The sequence below is a fragment of the Pantherophis guttatus genome, chromosome 16 (assembly GCF_059756535.1).
Source record: "Pantherophis guttatus breed Tessera chromosome 16, ASM5975653v1, whole genome shotgun sequence".
Classification (NCBI taxonomy): domain Eukaryota; kingdom Metazoa; phylum Chordata; class Lepidosauria; order Squamata; family Colubridae; genus Pantherophis; species Pantherophis guttatus.
Window position 1 is genome coordinate 4,892,297 of NC_142078.1, and position 21,081 is coordinate 4,913,377.

Genomic DNA, 21,081 nt, shown 5'->3' on the forward strand with positions numbered 1-21,081 from the left:
AAGAGATATTAATGATATTAATGATTGAGATAGATGAAAGACAGAGAGAGAGACATGATAGATATTGATGATTGAGATAGATAGATAGATAGATAGATAGATAGATAGATAGATAGATAGATGATAGTCTTCTAATATTTGAGGGGCTGCCACAAAGACGAGGGGATCCACCTTTTCTCCAAAGCACTCGAAGGCAGGCCAAGAAACAACGGATGGAAACTAATCAAGGAAAAGCAACTAGAACAAAAGAGAAATTTCCCGACAATTAGAACAATTTTAATCAGTGGAACGACTTGCCTCCAGAAGTTGTGAGTGCTTCCTCACTGGAGGTTTTTAAGAAGAGGTTGGACAACCATTTGTCTGAAACGGCATGTAGGCTTTCCTGCTTGAGCAGAAGTTGGACTAGAAGGCCTCCAAAGTCCCTTCCAAGACTATTCGTTCTATTATTTTCTTAAGGCTCGTAAAACGAGCCGCACAACTCCTTTCCCCCCCCCCTCAACTTCCGCTCCAGAGAAGTTGGGACTCTGTTGGTTGAGCCGTAATTGTCATCCTATCACACGCAGAGGTGGCGAGGAGAAGGATGCGCCAAGCTGCCTAATGACAGGGGACATCTTCAACTCGGAAGGTCTGGTGGAGGTGGGAAACCTCCCCCCGTTGACAGATTGGCTGAATCGTGCTCCTTAAAGGAGCGGCGTTCATCTAAATGGGGAAGGTAGGTGGAGAAACGCTAATTGAATTGCTTTCTCTTCCCCAACGAACTGGCAAGAGTTTTGCAGGGACTGAAATATGCATTTTGCAAATTGGAACTGCGCGCTCTCTCTCTCTCTGTCTCTCTCTCTCTCTCTACTTAAAATAAGCTCCTGCCGGAGTGCAGCAGCCGGAAGATTTATGCAGATAGCAATTGGAGAGCTGCTTCAAATTCCGGCGAGCGCTGGAATTCCTGGAGTCACCTGAAGGTGTATTATGGAGTAAATGCTTTTTATGATAATTGGATACTCCATTTCTGTCTTCGCTCCATATTATTATCCCTGTTGTTGTTGTTATTATCATTGGCAAGGCAATTAGCACATCACAGAGGTTTCACCTCTTCTCCTTTTTGCATATCTCTGACACTTGTGTGTGTTTGTTTGTTGGTTGGTTATCAGCTGTGCAGATTTTGTATTAAAATGGTCCTGTTAATTGGGGAATATCTAGGTAGATAGGTAGGTAGGTAGGTAGATAAATAGGTAGGTAGGTAGGTAGATAAATAGGTAGGAAGGTAGGTAGGTAGATTAGATAGATAGATAGATAGATAGATAGATAGATAGATAGATAGATAGATAGATAGATAGATAGATAGATAGATAGATAATGATGATAGATAGATAGATAGATAGATAGATAGATAGATAGATAGATAGATAGATAGATAGATGATAGATAAATGAGAGAGGATAGACAGATAGACAGACAGACAGACAGATAGATAAATAGATAGATGAGAGAAGATAGATAGACAGACAGACACAGATAGATGAGAGAGGGTAGATAGATAGACAGACAGATAGATAGATAGATAGAGATAGATAGGAGAGAGATGAGAGAGAAAATGGTAGGTAGATAGGTAGATAAAATAGATAGGATTCTTTATTGGCCAAGTGTGATTGGACACACAAGGAATTTGTCTTGGTGCATACGCTCTCAGTGTACATAAAAGAAAAGATATGTTCGTCAAGAATCATAAGGTACAACATTTAATGATAGTCATAGGGAACAAATAAGCAATGAAATCATATTAGGATATATCATACATACTCTATATATCTCTCTATAGATCTATAGATAGGGATGGATGGATGGATAGATAAATAGATGATAGATGATAAATAGAGATATTGATGATTGATATAGATGAGAGAGAGATGATAGATATTGATTGAGATAGCTAAATAGATAGATAAAGGATGGATGGATGGATGATAGAGATATTGATGATTGATATAGATACAGATATACAAATTGCTTATTTGTTCCCTATGACTATCATTAAGTGTGTTGTACCTTATGATTCTTGATGAACGTATCTTTTATATACACCGAGAGCATATGCACCAAAGACAAATTCCTTGCGTGTCCAATCACACTTGGCCAATAAAAAAAAAATTCTATTCTATTCTATTCTATTCTATTCTATTCTATTCTATTCTATGAGAGAGAGAAAGAGAGATGATAGATATTGATGATTGAGGTAGGTAGGTAGATAGATAGATAGATAGATAGATAGATAGATAGATAGGGATGGATGGATGGATGGATGGATGGATGGATGGATGGATGGATGGATATAGATGGATAGCTATTTAGATAGCTATTTAGATAGATAGATAGATAGATAGATAGATAGATAGATAGATAGATAGGGATGGATGGATGGATGGATGGATGGATGGATGGATGGATGGATATAGATGGATAGCTATTTAGATAGCTATTTAGATAGATAGATAGATAGATAGATAGATAGATAGATAGATAGATAGATAGGTAGGTAGGTAGGTAGGTAGGTAGGTAGGTAGGTAGGTAGGTAGATAGATAGATAGATAGATAGATAGATAGATAGATAGATAGATAGATAGATAGATAGATAGATAGATAGATGATAGACAGACAGACAGACAGACAGAGATCCCCCAACTAACAGGACCACTTTAATACAAAATCTACACAGCTAATAATGTATATTGATGCATGTGGAAAAGAGATTATCCTTCCACTGATAGTTTAGACTAGAAGCAAGAATTCTTAACTAGAAGAGTTGATGTGTGAAAACCCAGTAAAACGAAGGAAGGAAAAAGTTTTGAAAAGGAAGGCTAGTACTCTTGGAGATGACAAGTCTAAAAAAAAATACGGATCAATCACAGATGCGGTGTGAAGTGGGTTTGTTTCCTGCAAACAACATAAGGAACCTAACCTGACACACACACACACGGCAGCCTTCAAGCTTCCTTCTCAGAGGGCGACAACATTTCGGCATGGTTGCTCCTGAGATACGGAGGAGAAGAAACCAGAAGGACTCAAGATGACTCCATGCTTTTACGCAGGCAAGACTAGCGTGGAGAAAAAACACCATCTCACCCCACATGTTGGGGCTGTGCCCTAGGGAGCGCTCCCCTTCATTCTTCCATAAAGTGGGGTAACTCATAAGAAACTTTTGAGTTAAGTCATTTGTATTCCAATTGTAGACTGAGGTTGGTACTGATGTGGGCTGGGCTAGATGGGCCATCAAGTCACTTCCAACCAGGGGTGAAATCCAGAAGGTTCTGACAGGTTCTGGCGAACCGGTAGCGGAAAACCGGCAAATACCACCTCTGGCTGGCCCCGGAGTGGGGTGAGAATGGAGATTTTGCAGTATCCTTCCCCCAGAAGTGGGGAGGGAGTGGGGATTTTGCAGTATCCTTCCCACAGGAGTGGGGTGGAATGGAGATTTTGCAATATCCTTCCTCCAGGAGTGGGAAGGGAATGGGGATTTTGCAGTATCCTTCCCACAGGAGTGGGGTGGGAATGGAGATTTTGCAGTATCCTTCCCCCCAGGAATAGGGAGGGAATGGAGATTTTGCAGTATCCTTCCCCCAAAAGTGGGGAGGGAGTGGGGATTTTGCAGTATCCTTCCCACAGGAGTGGGGTGGAATGGAGATTTTGCAATATCCTTCCTCCAGGAGTGGGAAGGGAATGGGGATTTTGCAGTATCCTTCCCACAGGAGTGGGGTGGGAATGGAGATTTTGCAATATCCTTCCCCCCAGGAGTGGGGAGGGAATGGAGATTTTGCAATATCCTTCCCCCAGGAATAGGGAGGGAATGGAGATTTGGCAGTATCCTTCCCCTGCCACGCCCACCAAGCCACGCCCACAGAAACGGTCGTAAAAAAAATTGAATTCCACCACTGCTCAAATCCATCGTTCTTTCTGAAGAAACAGGTTGGCCCATCCTTAATCCCTTTGGCTCCATAAATTCTACACACACACAGCTTGAAAAGCAGTGTGGTTTCTGACAAGCTTCAGGTGTACAGATCAGGGAGGTCAAGAGAGATTCTGTGGAGAGAAAAAAACCCAACCCGAATATCTTCTGGTAGGACAGGTCATATCATTAGTCCAAGGTAGGTCATGAGCTCTTCTTTTGTTAGTCCGCCAGCTCTCTGCTCCATCACTATTGATTAAGCTGTTCTGAGTGAAGTAGACCCAGATCTTGACAAGAGACTTTTGAAGGAATTATGAGATAGGCTATATAGTCTTCCTGTTGCTCATTGTCCCCATTCTAGGGTTCTTCACCATGGATGGGTGCTGTCTTCTGATCAGCACGTTTTTTTCAGTTTCTGTAGAGAAAATGACGGGGAGGGGGTCTTTCAACCTCAACTTTCTTCTTTCTATGAGTTTGCTCGCTACAAAAGATGCAGATAGCGTTCTCTAACTCATTAATTCGGAAACCAGGGTGCCTCTCCTTGAGGAAAACTTCTGTGTCTGCCTCAATGATCTAGAAGCCATTTATGGTTCTACCAAAACAAGGAGACATCAGGTGAGATCAACGAGACATCAAGTGAGGTCAACACCAAACGAGTAGTCCTACATCCACATGGAGATCCACCATGTGGATCTCCATGTGAGATCCACCATGTGGATCCACATCCACCAAACGAATAGTCCTACATCCACATGGAGAGGGGTAAGCAGTGGGGTACCACAAGGCTCTGTCTTAGACCCAGTACTCTTCAATATCTTCATTAATGACTCGGATGAGGAAATAGAAGGGGAACTCATCAAATTTGCAGATGATGCTAAACTGGCAGGAATAGCCAACACCCTAGAAGACAAGCTCGGGATGCAAAAAGATCTTGACAAATTTTTTTAAATTTAGAATAACAGAGTTGGAAGGGACCTTGGAGGTCTTCTAGTCCAACCCCCTGCTAAACCAGGAAACCCTACACCACTTCAACATCTTCTTAAAAACTTCCAGTGTTGGAGCATTCACAACTTCTGGAGGCAAGTTGTTCCACTGATGAATTGTTCTCACTGTCAGGAAATTTCTCCTTAGTTCTAAGTTGCTTCTCTCCTTGATTAGTTTCCACCTATTGCTTCTTGTCCTGCCTTCTGGTGCTTTGGAGAATAGCTTGACTCCCTCTTCTTTGGGGCAGCCCCTGAGATATTGGAAGACTGCTATCATGTCTCCCCTGGTCCTTCTTTTCTTTTCTTTTTTCTTTTTCTTTCTTTTTTTTTTTTGGAATTTTGGTCTTTTAAAACAATACAAGACATACAACACTTATGTACAAAGCTCTTTTTACAGCTTTTTCATAGTGGTCCTTCCTTATTCTTTACTATTTCCACGAATTTTACTTCATCTTATTCCAAATTAACTATCTGTCCCCATCATTTCATTTACAATATATTTCTCTTTTTCATTTCAATCGCTAAATTGTATTTTACCAATTTGTCCCATTATTTTTGACATTTCTTTATCTCCCCTTTATTTTTTCTTCTTCGTTTTTCCTTTCCTCCAACCACTCATACCATCTTTACCCAATTTTATAATATTCTGTATTCTTTTCTTTTTCTTTGAGTTCTTTTGTCCATTTATCCATCTCTGCGCATTCCAAAATTGGTGGTAAAATAAAGTGGTATGAACACTTCACGTGATCTTGATTCTATCCCTCTGTTTATGCAGCCTAGGACTTGAACCACAGGCCCTTGTCACCTCATGGTTAGATTATTGCAACGCGCTCTACTTGGGGCTACCCTTGAAGAGTGTTCGGAGACTACAGTTGGTCCAGAATGCAGCCGCGTGAGCTGTCGTGGGTGCACCTACATACACCCACATTACACCAATTCTCCGCGAGCTGCACTGGCTCCCTATTGGTCTCCGGGCACAATTCAAGGTGTTGGTTATTACCTTTAAATCCCTACATGGCTCAGGGCCAGGTTATCTTCGAGACCGCCTTCTACCGCATAACTCCCAGCGACCGGTAAGATCCCAGAGAGTTGGTCTCCTCCGGGTCCCGTCAGCTAAACAATGCCGGCTGGCGGGCCCACGGGGGAGGGCCTTCTCTGTGGCTGCCCCGGCTCTCTGGAACCAGTTACCTCCTGAGGTCCAGACCATCCCCACCCTATTGGCCTTCCGGAAAGCGGTGAAGACCTGGCTTTTCCGGCAGGCCTGGGGCCGTTGATCTCGCTCTTGCGATCTGGCGAGATCCAGCCATGGATGGTGTGCATGGGTTTTTAATGTTTTTAATTTTTCAATGTTTTTTATAATGATTTTAAATGCATTGTGAGCCGCCCTGAGTCTTCAGAGAGGGGCAGCATACAAAATGAATGAATGAATGAATGAATGAATGAATGAATGAATGAATGAATGAATGAATAAATAAATAAATAAATAAATAAATAAATAAATAAATAAATAAATAAATAAAATGAATTTTAACGTAGAGAAAAGCAAAGTATTCCATTTAGGTAGGAAAAATCAAAAGTTGTACAGATTAGGCGAGGCCTGCCTCAACAACAGTAACTGTGAGAGGAACCTTGGTGAGTCCTAGTGGATGAGGTTGAGTGAAGAGCGACATCTGGGATATGTTTAAGAGGGAATAAGACACCCAATTGGATAGCCGTGGTGGCGCCTTATGGAATTGGGAATCGTAATAAATGTGGGATATTTTCCCTAGCTAGAAATGAAAAGACGCTTGCTCCTGGGGAGGAAAGCCATGGCAAATCTAGACATCTTACTAAAAAGCAGAGACATCACCCTGCCAACAAAAGTGCGTATAGTCCAGGCGATGGTTTTCCCAGTTGCAATGGATGGCTGGGAAAGTTGGACCATAAGGAAGGCTGAGTGCCAAAGAATGGAGGCCTTTGAACTCTGGTGCTGGAGAAGACTCCTGCGAGTCCCTTGGACTGCAAGGCGATCCAACCGGTCAGTCCTAGAGGAGATCAACCCTGACTGCTCTTTAGAAGGCCAGATCCTGAAGAGGAAACTCAAATGCTTTGGCCACCTAATGAGAAGGAAGGACTCGCTGGAGAAGAGCCTGATGCTGGGAACGATGGAGGGCAAAAGAAGAAGGGGATGGCAGAGAACGAGGTGGCCGGATGGAGTCACTGAAGCAGTCAGTGTGAGCTTAAATGGACTCTGGAGGATGGGAGAAGACAGGAAGGCCTGGAGGAACGTTGTCCATGGGATCATGATGGGATGGACACAACTTCGCAACTAACAACAACAATAGATAGATGATAGGTAGGTAGGTAGGTAAGTAGATAGGTAAGTAGATAGGTAGGTAGATCCAAGGGACTCCTGCGAGTCCCTTGGACTGCAAGGGGATCCAACCGATCAGTCCTAGAGGAGATCAACCCTGACTGCTCTTTAGAAGGCCAGATCCTGAAGAGGAAACTCAAAGACTTTGGCCACCTAATGAGAAGGAAGGACTCCCTGGAGAAGAGCCTAATGCTGGGAACGATGGAGGGCAAAAGAAGAAGGGGACGGCAGAGAACGAGGCGGCTGGATGGAGTCACTGAAGCAGTCGGCGTGAGCTTCAATGGACTCCAGAGGATGGTAGAGGACAGGAAGGCCTGGAGGAACGTTGTCCATGGGGTCGCGATGGGTTGGACACGACTTCGCAACTAACAACAACAATAGATAGATGATAGATAGATAGATAGATAGATAGATAGATAGATAGATAGATAGATAGATAGATATGATGTAGGTAAGAGTTTAGATAGATAGATAGATAGATAGATAGATAGATAGATAGATAGATAGATAGATGATAGATGATAGATAGATATAGATGATGTAGGTAAGAGTTTAGATAGAGATAGATAGATAGATAGATAGATAGATAGATAGATAGATAGATAGATAGATAGATAGATCCAAGGGACTCCTGCGAGTCCTTTGGACTGCAAGGTGATCCAACTGATCAGTCCTAGAGGAGATCAACCCTGACTGCTCTTTAGAAGGCCAGATCCTGAAGAGGAAACTCAAATCCTTTGGCCGCCTAATGAGAAGGAAGGACTCCCTGGAGAAGAGCCTAATGCTGGGAACGATGGAGGGCAAAAGAAGAAGGGGACGGCAGAGAACGAGGGGGCTGGATGGAGTCACTGAAGCAGTCAGCGTGAGCTTAAATGGACTCCAGAGGATGGTAGAGGACAGGAAGGCCTGGAGGAACGTGATCCATGGGGTCGCGATGGGTCGGACACGACTTCGCAACTAACAACAACAACAATTTTCCCTAGGAATGCCATGGGTTTGGAGGAAGAACTTGAGATGGTCTTTTTTCCAAATGGGGGGCGGGGGAGATAAGAGCTTGCAAACCCAGCAGGCATCTCGGATGGCTTCGGGCTTCCTCTCTGACAAGGTGCCAGCCCTCGGTGTCGTTCTTTTTTTTTTTTTTTTAGAGGCTTAAGCATAGAAAGAGTTTTTGGCCATCAACTATTCCGGTCTCCATGGAGCTAACTGTCCTTCTTTTCTTCCTCCATCTGAATTAGACGAATGCCGTGTCGCCTAGATTCTTGCATAAGTGTTAACAAGTTCACTTCTCCTGCAGTGCTGTAACTATTTTCGTAGCTTTGTGCAGAGGTGTTAGAAAGGGAAGGGAAGTGGGGGGGAGAGACTGGAGCTGTCCTTTGCGGTCACCAATTACTCTTTTCTTTTCCTGGAAAACAAAGGGGGGGAAAGTTGAAATTTGCTTTCTGTAGTCCTGAAGTCTGCACCGCTTGCGTAGAGCAGGCTGTGTGGACGCTTCGGCTGAACACCCCCCCCCCCCCGAGCGCCAAATAAATGAAGTTGTCGTTGGGGTAGAGAGGCTGTCAAAATGGGTAATGGGGGCATTAATGAGCCCCTTCAGATGGTTTTGACTGACCTGGCAAGACTAAACAGATAGGGTCAATATTTTTGGAGAACACACCCAAAATTCTAAGAGGGTTAGCTAGAGTAGGAAACTGAGAAACTATGATAAAAGCCACTTCTAGATTGTGGCCGAGAAAATTAGATGGTGAAGAAGGAGGAGGGGAGGAAGAAGAAGAGGAGGAGGAGAGAGGTGGAGGAGAAGAAAGGAAGGAGGAGAAGAGCAGGAGGAGGAGGCAGAAAGAGGGAGGAGAAGAGGGGGAGGAGGAGGAGAAAGAAGGAGAGGGAGAAGGAGAAGAGAGGAGGAGAGGAGGAGGAGGAAAGAGGGAGAAGGAGAAGAAGAAGAGGGAGAGAAGGAGAAGAAAGGAGGAGGAGAAGAGGAGGAGGGGAAAGAAGGAGTGGGAGAAGGAGAAGAAAGAAGAAGGGGGAGGAGGAGGAGGAGGAGAAGTAGGAAGAAGGAGAGGGAGAAGAAAGGAGGAGGAGGAGAGGAGGAGGAGGAGAGAAGAGAGGGAGAAGGAGAAGAAAGGAAAGGAGGAGAAGAGCAGGAGGAAGAGGAGGAAAGAGGGAGGAGGAGGAGAAGAGGGGGAGGAGGAGGAGGAGAAAGAAGGAGAGGGAGAAGGAGAAGAGAGGAGAGGAGGAGGAGGAAAGAGGGAGAAGGAGAAGAGGAGGAGGAAAGAGGGAGAAGGAGAAGAAAGAAGGAGGAGGAGAAGAGGAGGAGGAGGAGAAAGAAGGAGAGGGAGAAGGAGAAGAAAAGTAGGGGGAGGAGGAGAAGAGGAGGAGGAGAAGAAAGAAGGAGAAGAAAGAAGGAGGAGAAGAGGAGAGAGGAGGAGAAGTAGGAAGAAGGAGAGGGAGAAGAAAGGAGGAGGAGAGAGAGAGGGAGGAGGAGGAGAAGAAGAGGAAGAGGAAGAAGAAATCATAATCTGTCCTTCAACTCTTGGCCATAACCAATCACCTAAGAAGATGTTCACAGAAGTTGATCATTCACTGCAAAAAAAAAAAAAAAAAAAAAACCTGGACAAAATCAGATCAAAGTCATAGCAACGTGGAATAAAACAGGGAACGCAGAGCTGGACCTGTAAGCATCGTGCAGGACTACCAACCCTCCAGACTTAACGGAAGAAATTAAAATTTAAGCGAGACTTGAGCTGTTCTCTCAAAAGCACCCGGTGCTTGGCTGTTTGAAAGGCAACCCCACCCCCCCCAAAAAAAACCCAAACAAACCAGGATTTGCTAAGTGCCAAGGCAGGTTGGCGATGGATAGGGAAGATGCAGGATCAGAGGAGGGGTGAGATCTCCAAAGGGACCCCTTGATTCAAAATCTTCTTGGAACCACAGGAAGCTACGGTATCAAGGCGATACCTTGAATCATCCACCGTGTGCCCTGATTTTTTTTTTTAAATTTATTGGGCAGGTCGCCTGTCCACATCCAGGAGATCAGACTTGACCGAAAAGCAGGAGGCCAAGATTTCATTTCTGATCAGGTGGTTCCTTCTCCTCCTCCTTGCAGTGCAAATAGTACCCTCTCTATTTGTTTATCCATTTGTAAACCCAGGTGAAACTGGTAGAAATTTTGACATTTTCCCCTTCTAACCCAAGTGAAAGAAAAATAATAAAACAGCGGTCCTTCCATCTTCTTCTCCTTCTGTTCCTTCTCCTCCTCTGATTTCTCTTGCTCCTTATTTGAATCCTCCTCCTCCTCCTTCTTCTGTTAACGTGTTTGGAAAGGAGAAAATTCTTTCTTTCTTTCTTTCTTTTTTTCTTCTTCTTCTTCTTCTTCTTCTTCTTCTTCTTCTTCTTCTTCTTCTTCTTCTTCTTCTTCTTCTTCTGTTACATGTTTGGAAAGGAGAAAATTATTTTCCTTCCTTCCTTCCTTCCTTCCTTCCTTCCTTCCTTCCTTCCTTCCTTCCTTCCTTCCTTCTTCTTCTCCTTCTTTGTCTTTGTCTTTATCTTCTTCTTCTGTTATATGTTTGGAAAAAAGAAAATTATTTCTTTCTTTTCTTTCTTTCTTTTTCTTTTTTCTTTTTTCTTTCTTTTTCTCCTCCTCCTCCTCCTCCTCCTCCTCCTTCTCCTCCTCCCCCTCCTCCTGTTATGTGTTTGGGAAGGAGAAAATTGTTTCTTTCTTCTCTTTCGTTCTTTTTCCCTTTTTCCTTTCTTTCTTTTTCTTCTCCTCCTCCTCCTCCTGTTATGTGTTTGGAAAGGAGAAAATCCTTCCTTCCTTCCTTCCTTCCTTCCTTCCTTCCTTCCTTCCTTCCTTCCTTCCTTCCTTCCTTCTTCTTCTTCTTCCTCTTCTTCTTCCTCTTCTTCTGTTAAATGTTTGGAAAGGAGAAAATTATGCATTTATTTATTTTTCTTTCTTTCTTTCTTTTTCTCCTCCTCCTCCTCCTCCTGTTACGTGTTTGGAAAGGAGAAAATTATTTCTTTCTTTTTCTTTTTTTCTTTCTTTTTTTTCTTCTCCTCCTCCTCCTCCTCCTTCTGTTATGTGTTTGGAAAGGAGAAAATTCTCTTTCTTTCTTTCTTTCTTTCTTTCTTTCTTTCTTTCTTTCTTTCTCTTTCTTTTTCTTCTACTCCTCTTCTTCTTCTTCTCCTCCTCCTCCTCCTCCTTGTCTTCCTTCTCTTCTTCTCTTCCTTCTCCTCCTCTTCTCCTCCTCCTCCTCCTCCTCCTCCCCTCCTCTTCCTCCTCCTTCTGTTACATGTTTTGGCTACATCTTGGCATTGCTTATTCATTCCCCATAAGGCATGAGCAATCCTTTGCACAATCCTGCTTCTGATCATCATCTTCTGCCCGGAAGCTATGGGGTTAAACTTCCCTGAGAGGTGAGGTGCTCAGCCAGGTAGACAGGTGTTAGCTTGCAAAGCTTCTCGGCCACACCAGCCAGCCAGTCAGTCATGGAGCAGAGCCGGATCACCGGCTGTTTGGGAGTCAAGATTACAAAAATTAATGATGAGCTGCGATAAGCTACAGCTGATGCCAAGCCCTTCCTCCCCGCCCCCCTTTACACCTAATTAGCCTCATTAATGAGTCTCCTGCTCTCCACGGAGAGGGGCATTCTCCCCGGAATAGCCGGCAGAGATGCCTCTCCCAGGTAGACGTACGCTGAGCCCTCTTCATTATGGATCTCATCTGACTCTCGGTCAGGTGAAGGTGGCAAAAGAGCTTAACCGGAATTGTGGCTGTTTACTGTGGCTGTTATGAACCGAAACTATTAACCCCTTTGTTGGAAGAGATTTCCCGAGTTCGTTCCCAGCTGGGACACACCACAGAAGAAATAGAAGAAATGGATGCAGAAGCCAGCTGCCAGAAAGTGGAATTCTTTTAATGTAGGAAGGCAAGAAGCAAAAAGTGACCCAGCTCGAGCGTTCCTGGCTTGCAAGCAGTTTTGGGAGTGTGAATCTCAGCCTTTTATGTTTCATTTCCCTTTGAAGCTCCAGCAGCTTGATGGGTTTTGTAGTGTTTCTGATTGACCTGGGCTTTGTTTTTCTGGGTTAATCCTGTTCCTGGGCCTTTGTGTTTTCCTGTCAGAGGGCAGGAAGAGGGAGTTTCGGTTTACCTTGGAGAGTTTATTTTTAGCCTGATTCCCCTTATCTTAATGGCTCTACTTAAGTGTTTCTGTTACTTTTCTGTTACTTTTGTAACAGCCTTTATTAGCAGGGCTGCTCTGAATTTCCCTTTTAGCTGGTGCTTTTTTCTTAAAGGGGGAAGGGCTGGCTTGAGTCTCTTGGTGCTGTTTTCTGAGGTTTCTGGTGCCGTCCTTTTGGGGTGTACTTCCCACACCTTAAAATTCCTCGGGATGCTTTTTTAAGTGAGCTTGTAAGGTAGAGAGCAACCTGGGTTTTCTTGGAAGAATGTTAAATGGTCTGCACTGAACTTCGTGGCATCACCAGGTGGTACTCCTTCTGGGAATTTCAGGCCGAACGTCTATTCTTTTCTTTTTTTTCTCCCAGTATAGCTAGTCCAACCACAACAGAGCCTAGAATTGATGTTGCTATGTGAGACATTTATGAAGTGACTTTTGTCCAGGGGTGAAATCTACTTACCTTCCCTACTGGTTCAGAAGTGTCCACATTGCATGCAATTTTGGACCCTCTGCGCATTACCACTACCAGTTTACCAAACCACCCGTGCCCACCGCTACCAGTTCGCCAGAACCAGTGTGAACCAATAGCATTTCACCCCTGCTTTTGCCCCATTTTATGACTTTGCTTGCCACATTTGTTAAGTTGTTCAATTAGTAACACAGTTACTTCCCTCCACATTGACATTGCTTGTCAGAAGGTCGCAAAAAGAGGATCTCACGACCCCGGGACATCATAAATGTGAACCAGTTGTTAAACGTCTGAATGTAAACCACATGACCATGGGGATGTTGCAACGGTCCTAAGTATGAAAAACAGTTGTAAATCATTTTTTTCATTGCCATTGTCACTTCAAATGGTCACTAAACGAACTGTTATAAGTCAAGGACTACCTGTAGTTGCAACTCAGCTGGTTGGTCATGATAGGAATGAGGAGATCTTTGTCAACTCACAAAGCATCCCTGGCCTGCTCTTGAGTTGCCATAGTCAAGGGGGATGGAAAAACAGCAAAGCAGCATGGCAGCCAAAAAGCACATTCCAGACATATCTCTCTCAAGGCTGTCTCCCAGGGTTACCCACAATGGCCGGAGGGGAATGATCTCTACAGCCTGCAAAATTGCTCAATTGGCGAATGTGATTGATGACACACCCTGGGGGGAGACGGGGAAAGAGGGTCATGATTGGGGTGTAAATTACGTGGGGTCAGAGCTGGCTTCACCTGGAACATGCCAACATGAAGCTCCTAATAAATAACTGGATTTCTTTTGAAGCTTGGCAACGAAGACGATCAAAGGCCTGGAGACTTAAACATAGGAAGAACGGTTGCAGGATTTGGGTTTGGCCAGTCTAGAGAAAAGAAGGACTAGAAGGGACATGATAGCAGTCTCCCAGTATTTGAGGGGCTGCCCCAAAGAAGAGGGGGTCAAATTATTCTCCAAAGCACCAGAGGGCAGGACGAGAAGCAATGGATGGAAACTAATCAAAGAGAGAAGCGACCTGGAATTAAGGAGAAACTTCCTAACAGTGAGGACAATGAATCAGTGGAACAGCTTGCCACCAGAAATCGTGGGTGCTGCATCACTGAAAGTTTTTAAGAAGGGACTGGACAGTCATTTATCTGAAATAGTATAGGTTCTCCTGCTTGAGCAGGGGGCTGGACTAGAAGACCTCCAAGGTCCCTTCCAACTCTTCTCTTCTCTTCTCTTCTCTTCTCTTCTCTTCTCTTCTCTTCTCTTCTCTTCTCTTCTCTTCTCTTCTCTTCTCTTCTCTTCTCTTCCCTTCCCTTCCCTTCCCTTCCCTTCCCTTCCCTTCAACTCCACTCTACTCTACTCTACTCTACTCTACTCTACTCTACTCTACTCTACTCGCCTCCAAAAGATGCTTCGTTCTGGGCACGTCTTCCGAGACGGGTGCGTGTTTTTGCCTGTGTTTGCTCAACAAACGTGGCACAGAGGAGGTGTGCAACGAGAAGAGCAGCTCTCTTCCAAGGCGTGCTTTCACACAACACACAGTGACTCACAAAAGGTCGGAGAACCACACCTCGTCATGCAACAGGCCAGGCGCTGGTCTGCTGGGAATCGGAGCTGTGGGTGTCGAATGGCACGATGAGATCCGTGTGTGATTGTGTGTGTCTATAAATCCGGGATGGAAAGGATGATGGTACCCGCGCGCGCGTAGGGGTTTGCCAGAGCCGGGAGATTTCCTCCGTGTCTTTTGGCCTCTTGACTCGTTGCCCATCTGCTCTCTGTCAGAATGCGTGAAGAGTGCGCTTGGACCGCTGCCCCAGACTTGTGGTGCTGAGCTGGTCATGTGCTTGTCTCCACGACAACTCAAGCTGTGTAAACTGGCCTGCTCTTTGCCAGATGCTTCCCTGGTGCTCACGTGATCTCATTAGATGGTCACTTCTCCTCTCCTTTCCCGCTCCTGGGCGGGTGGGGGGGGTGTGAGTGGGAGATGAAAGGCATCGGGGTGGCTCTTGTCCGTGACTGAGGTGCGAAAGGAAGCCGCGGCGCGGATGGCGGGGCCGATGATGATCGCGGGTGACTCCGCACAGGATTAGCACCCTTGCAAGGGAAGCCCCCTCGCGGGGGATGATGGCAGGCCCTGCAAAAATAGGCAGAGGCCACTCGGAATGCGGGGCAGAGCTCTTGAAGAACGGACCGGCAGGATTCGTCTGGAGGGGGGGTTGGGGAGGAATGGGGGGGGGAGGTTTGATTTTTCTTGGCCCTACCTTTGGAGAGAGGAGGAAAACGAATTAGCAGTGGAGACTCTCTGACTTTGGAGGGGAAATAAACTTGCTGGACAGAGGCGTGGTGGCGCAGCGGGTTAGAATGCAGTATTGCAGGCTAATGCAATACCGCCGGCAATTCGGCAGTTCGACTCTGGCCGGCTCAAGCTGGACGCAGCCTTCCATCCTTCCGAAGTCGGTCAAATGAGGACCCGGATTGTTGGGGGCAAGAGGCCGATTCTGTAGACCGCTTAGAGAGGGCTGCAAAACACTGTGAAGCGGTATATAAGTGCTATTGTTATCTATCTATCTATCTATCTTTCTATCAATCTCTATGTCCATCCATCCATCCATCTATCTCTATGTCCATCCACCTATCTATCTTTCTATCGATCTTTGTCCATGCATCCATCTATCTATCTATCTCTATGTCCATCCGTCCATCCATCCATCTATCTTTCTATCAATCTATGTCCATCCATCCATCCATCCGTCTATCTCTATGTCCATCCATCCATCCATCCATCCATCCATCCATCTATCTATCTCTATGTCCATCCATCCATCCATACATCCATCTATCTTTCTATCGATCTATGTCCATCCATCCATTCATCTATCTCTATGTCCATCCATCCATCCATGCATCCATCCATCCATCCATCCATCCATCCATCCATCTTTCTATTGATCTCTGTCTATCTATCTATCTATCTATTTATCTATCTATCTATCTATCTATCATCTATCTGCCTGCCTGCCTGCCTGCCTATCTATCTAGCTTTCTTTCTTTCTTTCTTTCTTTCTTTCTTTCTTTCTTTCTTTCTTTCTTTCTTTCTTTCTTTCTTTCTATCGATTGCTATGTCCGTCCATCCATCCATCCATCTATCCGTCTATCTATCTATCTATCTATCTATCTATCTATCTATCTATCCATCCATCCATCCATCCATCCATCCATTTATCTACGAGCCATGGTGGCGCAGTGGTTAGGATGCAGTAGTGCAGGCTAATTCTGCTGACTGCTGACTGCCAGCAGTTCGGCAGTTCGATCCTGACTGGCTCAAGGTTGACTCAAGCCTTCCAACCTTCCAAAGTCGGTAAAATGAGGACCCAGATTGTTGGGGGCACTCTTGACTGGATGGTGGGGAACGGAAGGATTTATATTCTTTGCAGACACCTGGTTCATTTGTATTGTTTTAGAGAGTCGTTGAGGCCACTTGGAGGTTTAGCTGTGTCCTCAGGGTCAACTGAGTAGCGCAAATGGATGCGGAGCCTTCTTGGAACTGTTGAAAGATCCAACACAGTGTGCAACATAGTCCTTTCAAAAGTTCCAAGAAGGTTCTATGCCGATTTGCGCTACTCAGATGACCCTCCAAGCGCTTCAATGACCCTCTCAAAGGATGCAAATGACCAGGTGTCTGCAAGGAGGATAAATCCTTCCGTTCCCCACCACCATCCAAGTCAGAGCTGAAGACATTTCTTGGATGAGAAACGAAACATCTTCAAAAGAAAAAAAAAGGAAGGAAGTCCAGTTGCCTCCTAAAAAAAAAAGAACCTCTGGGGCAACCATGACTTGGATGACTGAGAAGCTCCAGAGACATTGGTGCCAAGGCTCCAGATTTTATTTTATTTTTTATTAAATTTACTTGCTGGTTTTCTTTTCCCCCTGGAGTACGTCCATGAAGAAAACCTACTCTGGGTGCGAGTTGAAGGTCTCTCCCACAAGTGCCCACCAACCCTTCTTCTTCCAACCGATAAAGTTGGAAGTCTATGGAGATTCTTAGTCCTCCATCCAGGTCATGATTGTCCCAAAGGTGCTTTTTCAAACGGCAATTGTTCTTTCTGTTCTGCCCCAGCTACGGACCCCAAAGAACGCAGCACACACAAAGTCTGTACAAACATTAGTTTACTAAATTAAATAAGTTTTTTTTTTTCAAACAAAGGCTCTTAATTAACTTTCTTAACAGCCTACAAGAATCCAAAGAATAAATAATCGTAATCTTACTAGGGTTGGCAGAAAGCCCAGAAGCAATTTGCAGAGAACTAAGATCAAGGCACGAAGGAGAGTGAACGAAGTTGTTCCCTGCAAATTGCTTCAGTCGGCGTTCCTTAAATAGGCTAAGGGAGTGGCCAATTAGCCCCCAGCCTTACTCTCAAAGAGACCTCCTCCTGAGGAGCCGCTCCTGCCTTTTGGCAGCTCTGCGCGCCCGTGCATCGAGAAGAGGCTCCTCCTCTTCTTCCTCTTCACTTATGGAGGTTCTGAAGGCCCTGGCTGAATCCCCGCCTCTGGCACCACATCTTCTCCAGCCTCCTCACTGTCCGACTCGAGTGCCAGCTGCACAGGCTGCTGGTGCAGCACCACACCAGCCTCCTCGCTGTCGGAATCAGCCACCGTCACAGGCTGTGTACAGGCCACACTTTCTTGGTTTTTCTCTGAAGACGTTTCACTTCTCATCCAGGAAGCTTCTTCAACTCTGATGTCAGCTCTGACTCTCCCCACCATCTGGTCAGAGCAGGAGAAGCTTCTCGGATAAATGTCTTCAAAGAAAGACATAAAAGTTGGGTTTGGGATTCCTACGTCCTTTATTGGGGAAGCTTGGCTCCACAGCACGTTCATCGGGATGGGGAGATATAGGCCTCCACCAGTGGTGAAATCTAAAATTTGTTACTACCGGTTCTGTGGGTGTGGCTTGGTGGGTAATGTGACTGGGTGGGCGTGGCCATTTTTTGACGATCAGGCAACTCAGCTTGGATCGTCAGAGGCATTTAAAAGAAAAAAAAAGCCTCTGACGATCAGGCAACTCAGCTTGGACGGTCAGAGGCATTTAAAAGAAAAAAACCTCTGCTGATCAGGCAACTCAGCTTGGATCATCAGAGGCATTTAAAAGAAAAAAAACCTCTGCTGATCAGGCAACTCAGCTTGAATCAGAGGCTTTTTTTAAAAGCCTCTGACAATCAGGCAACTCAGCTTGGATCGTCAGAGGCATTTAAAAGAAAAAAAACCTCTGCTGATCAGGCAACTCAGCTTGGATCATCAGAGGCATTTAAAAGAAAAAAAACCTCTGCTGATCAGGCAACTGAGCTTGAATCAGAGGCTTTTTTTAAAAAGTCTCTGATGATCAGGCAACTCAGCTTGGATCGTCAGAGGCATTTAAAAGAAAAAAAACCTCTGCTGATCAGGCAACTCAGCTTGAATCAGAGGCTTTTTTAAAAAGCTTCTGACGATCAGGCAATTCAGCTTGGATCGTCAGAGGCATTTAAAAGAAAAAAAACCTCTGCTGATCAGGCAACTCAGCTTGGATCGTCAAACGCATTTAAAAGAAAAAAAAACCTCTGCTGATCAGGCAACTCAGCTTGGATCGTCAAAGGCATTTAAAAGAAAAAAAACCTCTGCTGATCAGGCAACTCAGCTTGAATCGTCAGAGGCATTTAAAAGAAAAAAAACCTCTGCTGATCAGGCAACTCAGCTTGAATCAGAGGCTTTTTTTAAAAGCCTCTGACAATCAGGCAACTCAGCTTGGATCGTCAGAGGCATTTAAAAGAAAAAAAACCTCTGCTGATCAGGCAACTCAGCTTGGATCATCAGAGGCATTTAAAAGAAAAAAACCTCTGCTGATCAGGCAACTGAGCTTGAATCAGAGGCTTTTTTAAAAAGCTTCTGCTGATCAGGCAACTCAGCTTGGATCGTCAAAGGCATTTAAAAGAAAAAAAACCTCTGCTGATCAGGCAACTCAGCTTGAATCGTCAGAGGCATTTAAAAGAAAAAAAACCTCTGCTGATCAGGCAACTCAGCTTGAATCAGAGGCTTTTTTAAAAAGCCTCTGACGATCAGGCAACTCAGCTTGGATCGTCAGAGGCATTTAAAAGAAAAAAAGCCTCCGATGATCGCCCGGCTCAGCTGGGCATTGGGGGGTGGACAGGGATTTTTGCTACCGGTTCTCCGAACCACCCACCTCCATCGCTACCGGATCGGGCGATCCGGTCCGAACCGGTAGCATTTCACCCCTGGTTTCCACCATCAATTTGTCCTCCCTCGAGAGACCCAGGCAAGACGTCCATTCACAAACCCACCCACCTCTCCCCAATTTTTCTTTCTCCAGGAAGAGCCCATCACTTTCTGCGAAGAAACCTTCGTTTCCCACCGGTCGGCCACCATGCGACAATTCCTGCAGAACGCCATCCAGCTGCAGCTTTTCAAGCAGGTACCTCGTGTGTGTGATTAAGAACGATCGCCGTTTCGCAACGTGCTGTGAAATACGGCTGGCCACTTTGTTCCCTAATTAGTGTAATTTATGGGTCAGAACGAGGTGTTTTCTGTGGGTGGTTGGTTGTTTTTTTTTCCCCCTCCTCCCCTACACCAGAGAAGCTCATGAGCTATTTTTAAGAGCATTGTGCGTTCTTCCTATTCTGTCTTCCATAATAGACGGCGTTGGTGTATTTTTCCATCTCTGTTTTTCTCTCCCTCCCTCCCTCCCTGGGTCTTCACGGCAAAGGACTCCATCCAAAGGACCTGCTGAGAAGAACCCAAAGGTGCTTTTTCAAAAGGCAACTGGACTTCGTTTTTAAGACATTTCGCTTCTCATCCGAGAAGCTTCTTCAGTTCTTCAGGAGGCAACTGGTCTTTGTCCTTCCTTGAAGACGTTTCGCTTCTCATCCGAGAAGCTTCTTCAGATCTTCAGAAGGCAACTGGGCTTTATTCTTCCTTGAAGACGTTTCGCTTCTCATCCGAGAAGCTTCTTTAGATCTTCAGAAGCAACTGGGCTTTCTTCTTCCTTGAAGACGTTTCACTTCTCATCCGAGAAGCTTCTTTAGATCTTCAGAAGCAACTGGGCTTTCTTCTTCCTTGAAGACGTTTCACTTCTCATCCGAGAAGCTTCTTTAGATCTTCAGAAGGCAACTGGGCTTTGTTCTTCCTTGAAGACGTTTCGCTTCTCATCCGAGAAGCTTCTTTAGATCTTCAGAAGACAACTGGGCTTTGTTCTTCCTTGAAGACGTTTCACTTCTCATCCGAGAAGCTTCTTCAGATCTTCAGAAGCAACTGGGCTTTGTTCTTCCTTGAAGACTTTTCTCTTCCCATCTTGGAAGCTTCTTCAGATCTTCAGAAGACAACTGGGCTTTGTTCTTCCTTGAAGACGTTTCGCTTCTCATCCGAGAAGCTTCTTCAGATCTTCAGAAGGCAACTGGGCTTTGTCCTTCCTTGAAGACTTTTCTCTTCCCATCTTGGAAGCTTCTTCAGTTCTGACTGAAGAGACTTCTCAGATGAGAACTGAAGAAGCTTTTCGGATGAGGAGCGAAACCTCTTCAAGGAAGAACAAAGTCCAGTTGCCTTCTGAAGAACTAAAGAAGCTTCTTGGATGAGAAGCAAAGCATCTTCAAGGAAGACCAAAGTCCAGTTGCCTTCTGAAGAACTGAAGAAGCTTCTTGGATGAGAAGCGAAATGTCTTCAAGGAGAAACAAAATCCAGTTGCCTTTTGAAAAAGCACCTTTGGGACAACCATGACCAGGAGGACTGAGAACCTCCATAGACATCCGGCTGAGAAGAAGATGTTAGATTCTCCTAGATGTCCTCCTGGAAAAAGAGAGCAAGTGTCAGAAGATAATGCTTTTCTCTTTCTTCCCTCTGAAGTTCATCGATGGTCGTCTTGATCTTCTCAACTCTGGAGAAGGCTTCAGTGATGTCTTTGAGGAAGAGATCAACCTCGGCGAATATGCCGGTGAGGAGATTGGTTGGGAATATAAATGAGAAACCACTTCTTTTTGTTACAGCTAGTCCTCGAATTATAACCATTCTGTCAGGGTTCCGACGGATGCCCTAATTAAATAATGAGCCTCGAGCCAAGCTTCAAAAGAAATCCAGTTATTTATTAGGAACTTCATGTCAGCAAGTCAAGCCAACTCTGACCTCATATAATTT

General features: G+C 45.0%; 1 protein-coding gene across 4 annotated transcripts in view; it reads left to right on the forward strand.

The window, feature by feature from the left end:
- Nucleotides 1-21,081, forward strand: part of DENND1A (DENN domain containing 1A) — a 266,239-nt gene that overhangs the window by 190,294 nt on the left and 54,864 nt on the right. For all 4 annotated transcript variants that reach the window (XM_087879481.1, XM_087879478.1, XM_087879480.1 and 1 more), the window contains exons 14-15: nucleotides 19,268-19,369; nucleotides 20,794-20,881. In XM_087879481.1, coding sequence (XP_087735607.1) covers nucleotides 19,268-19,369; nucleotides 20,794-20,881 — 190 coding nt within the window. The remainder of the gene's footprint in view (nucleotides 1-19,267; nucleotides 19,370-20,793; nucleotides 20,882-21,081) is intronic.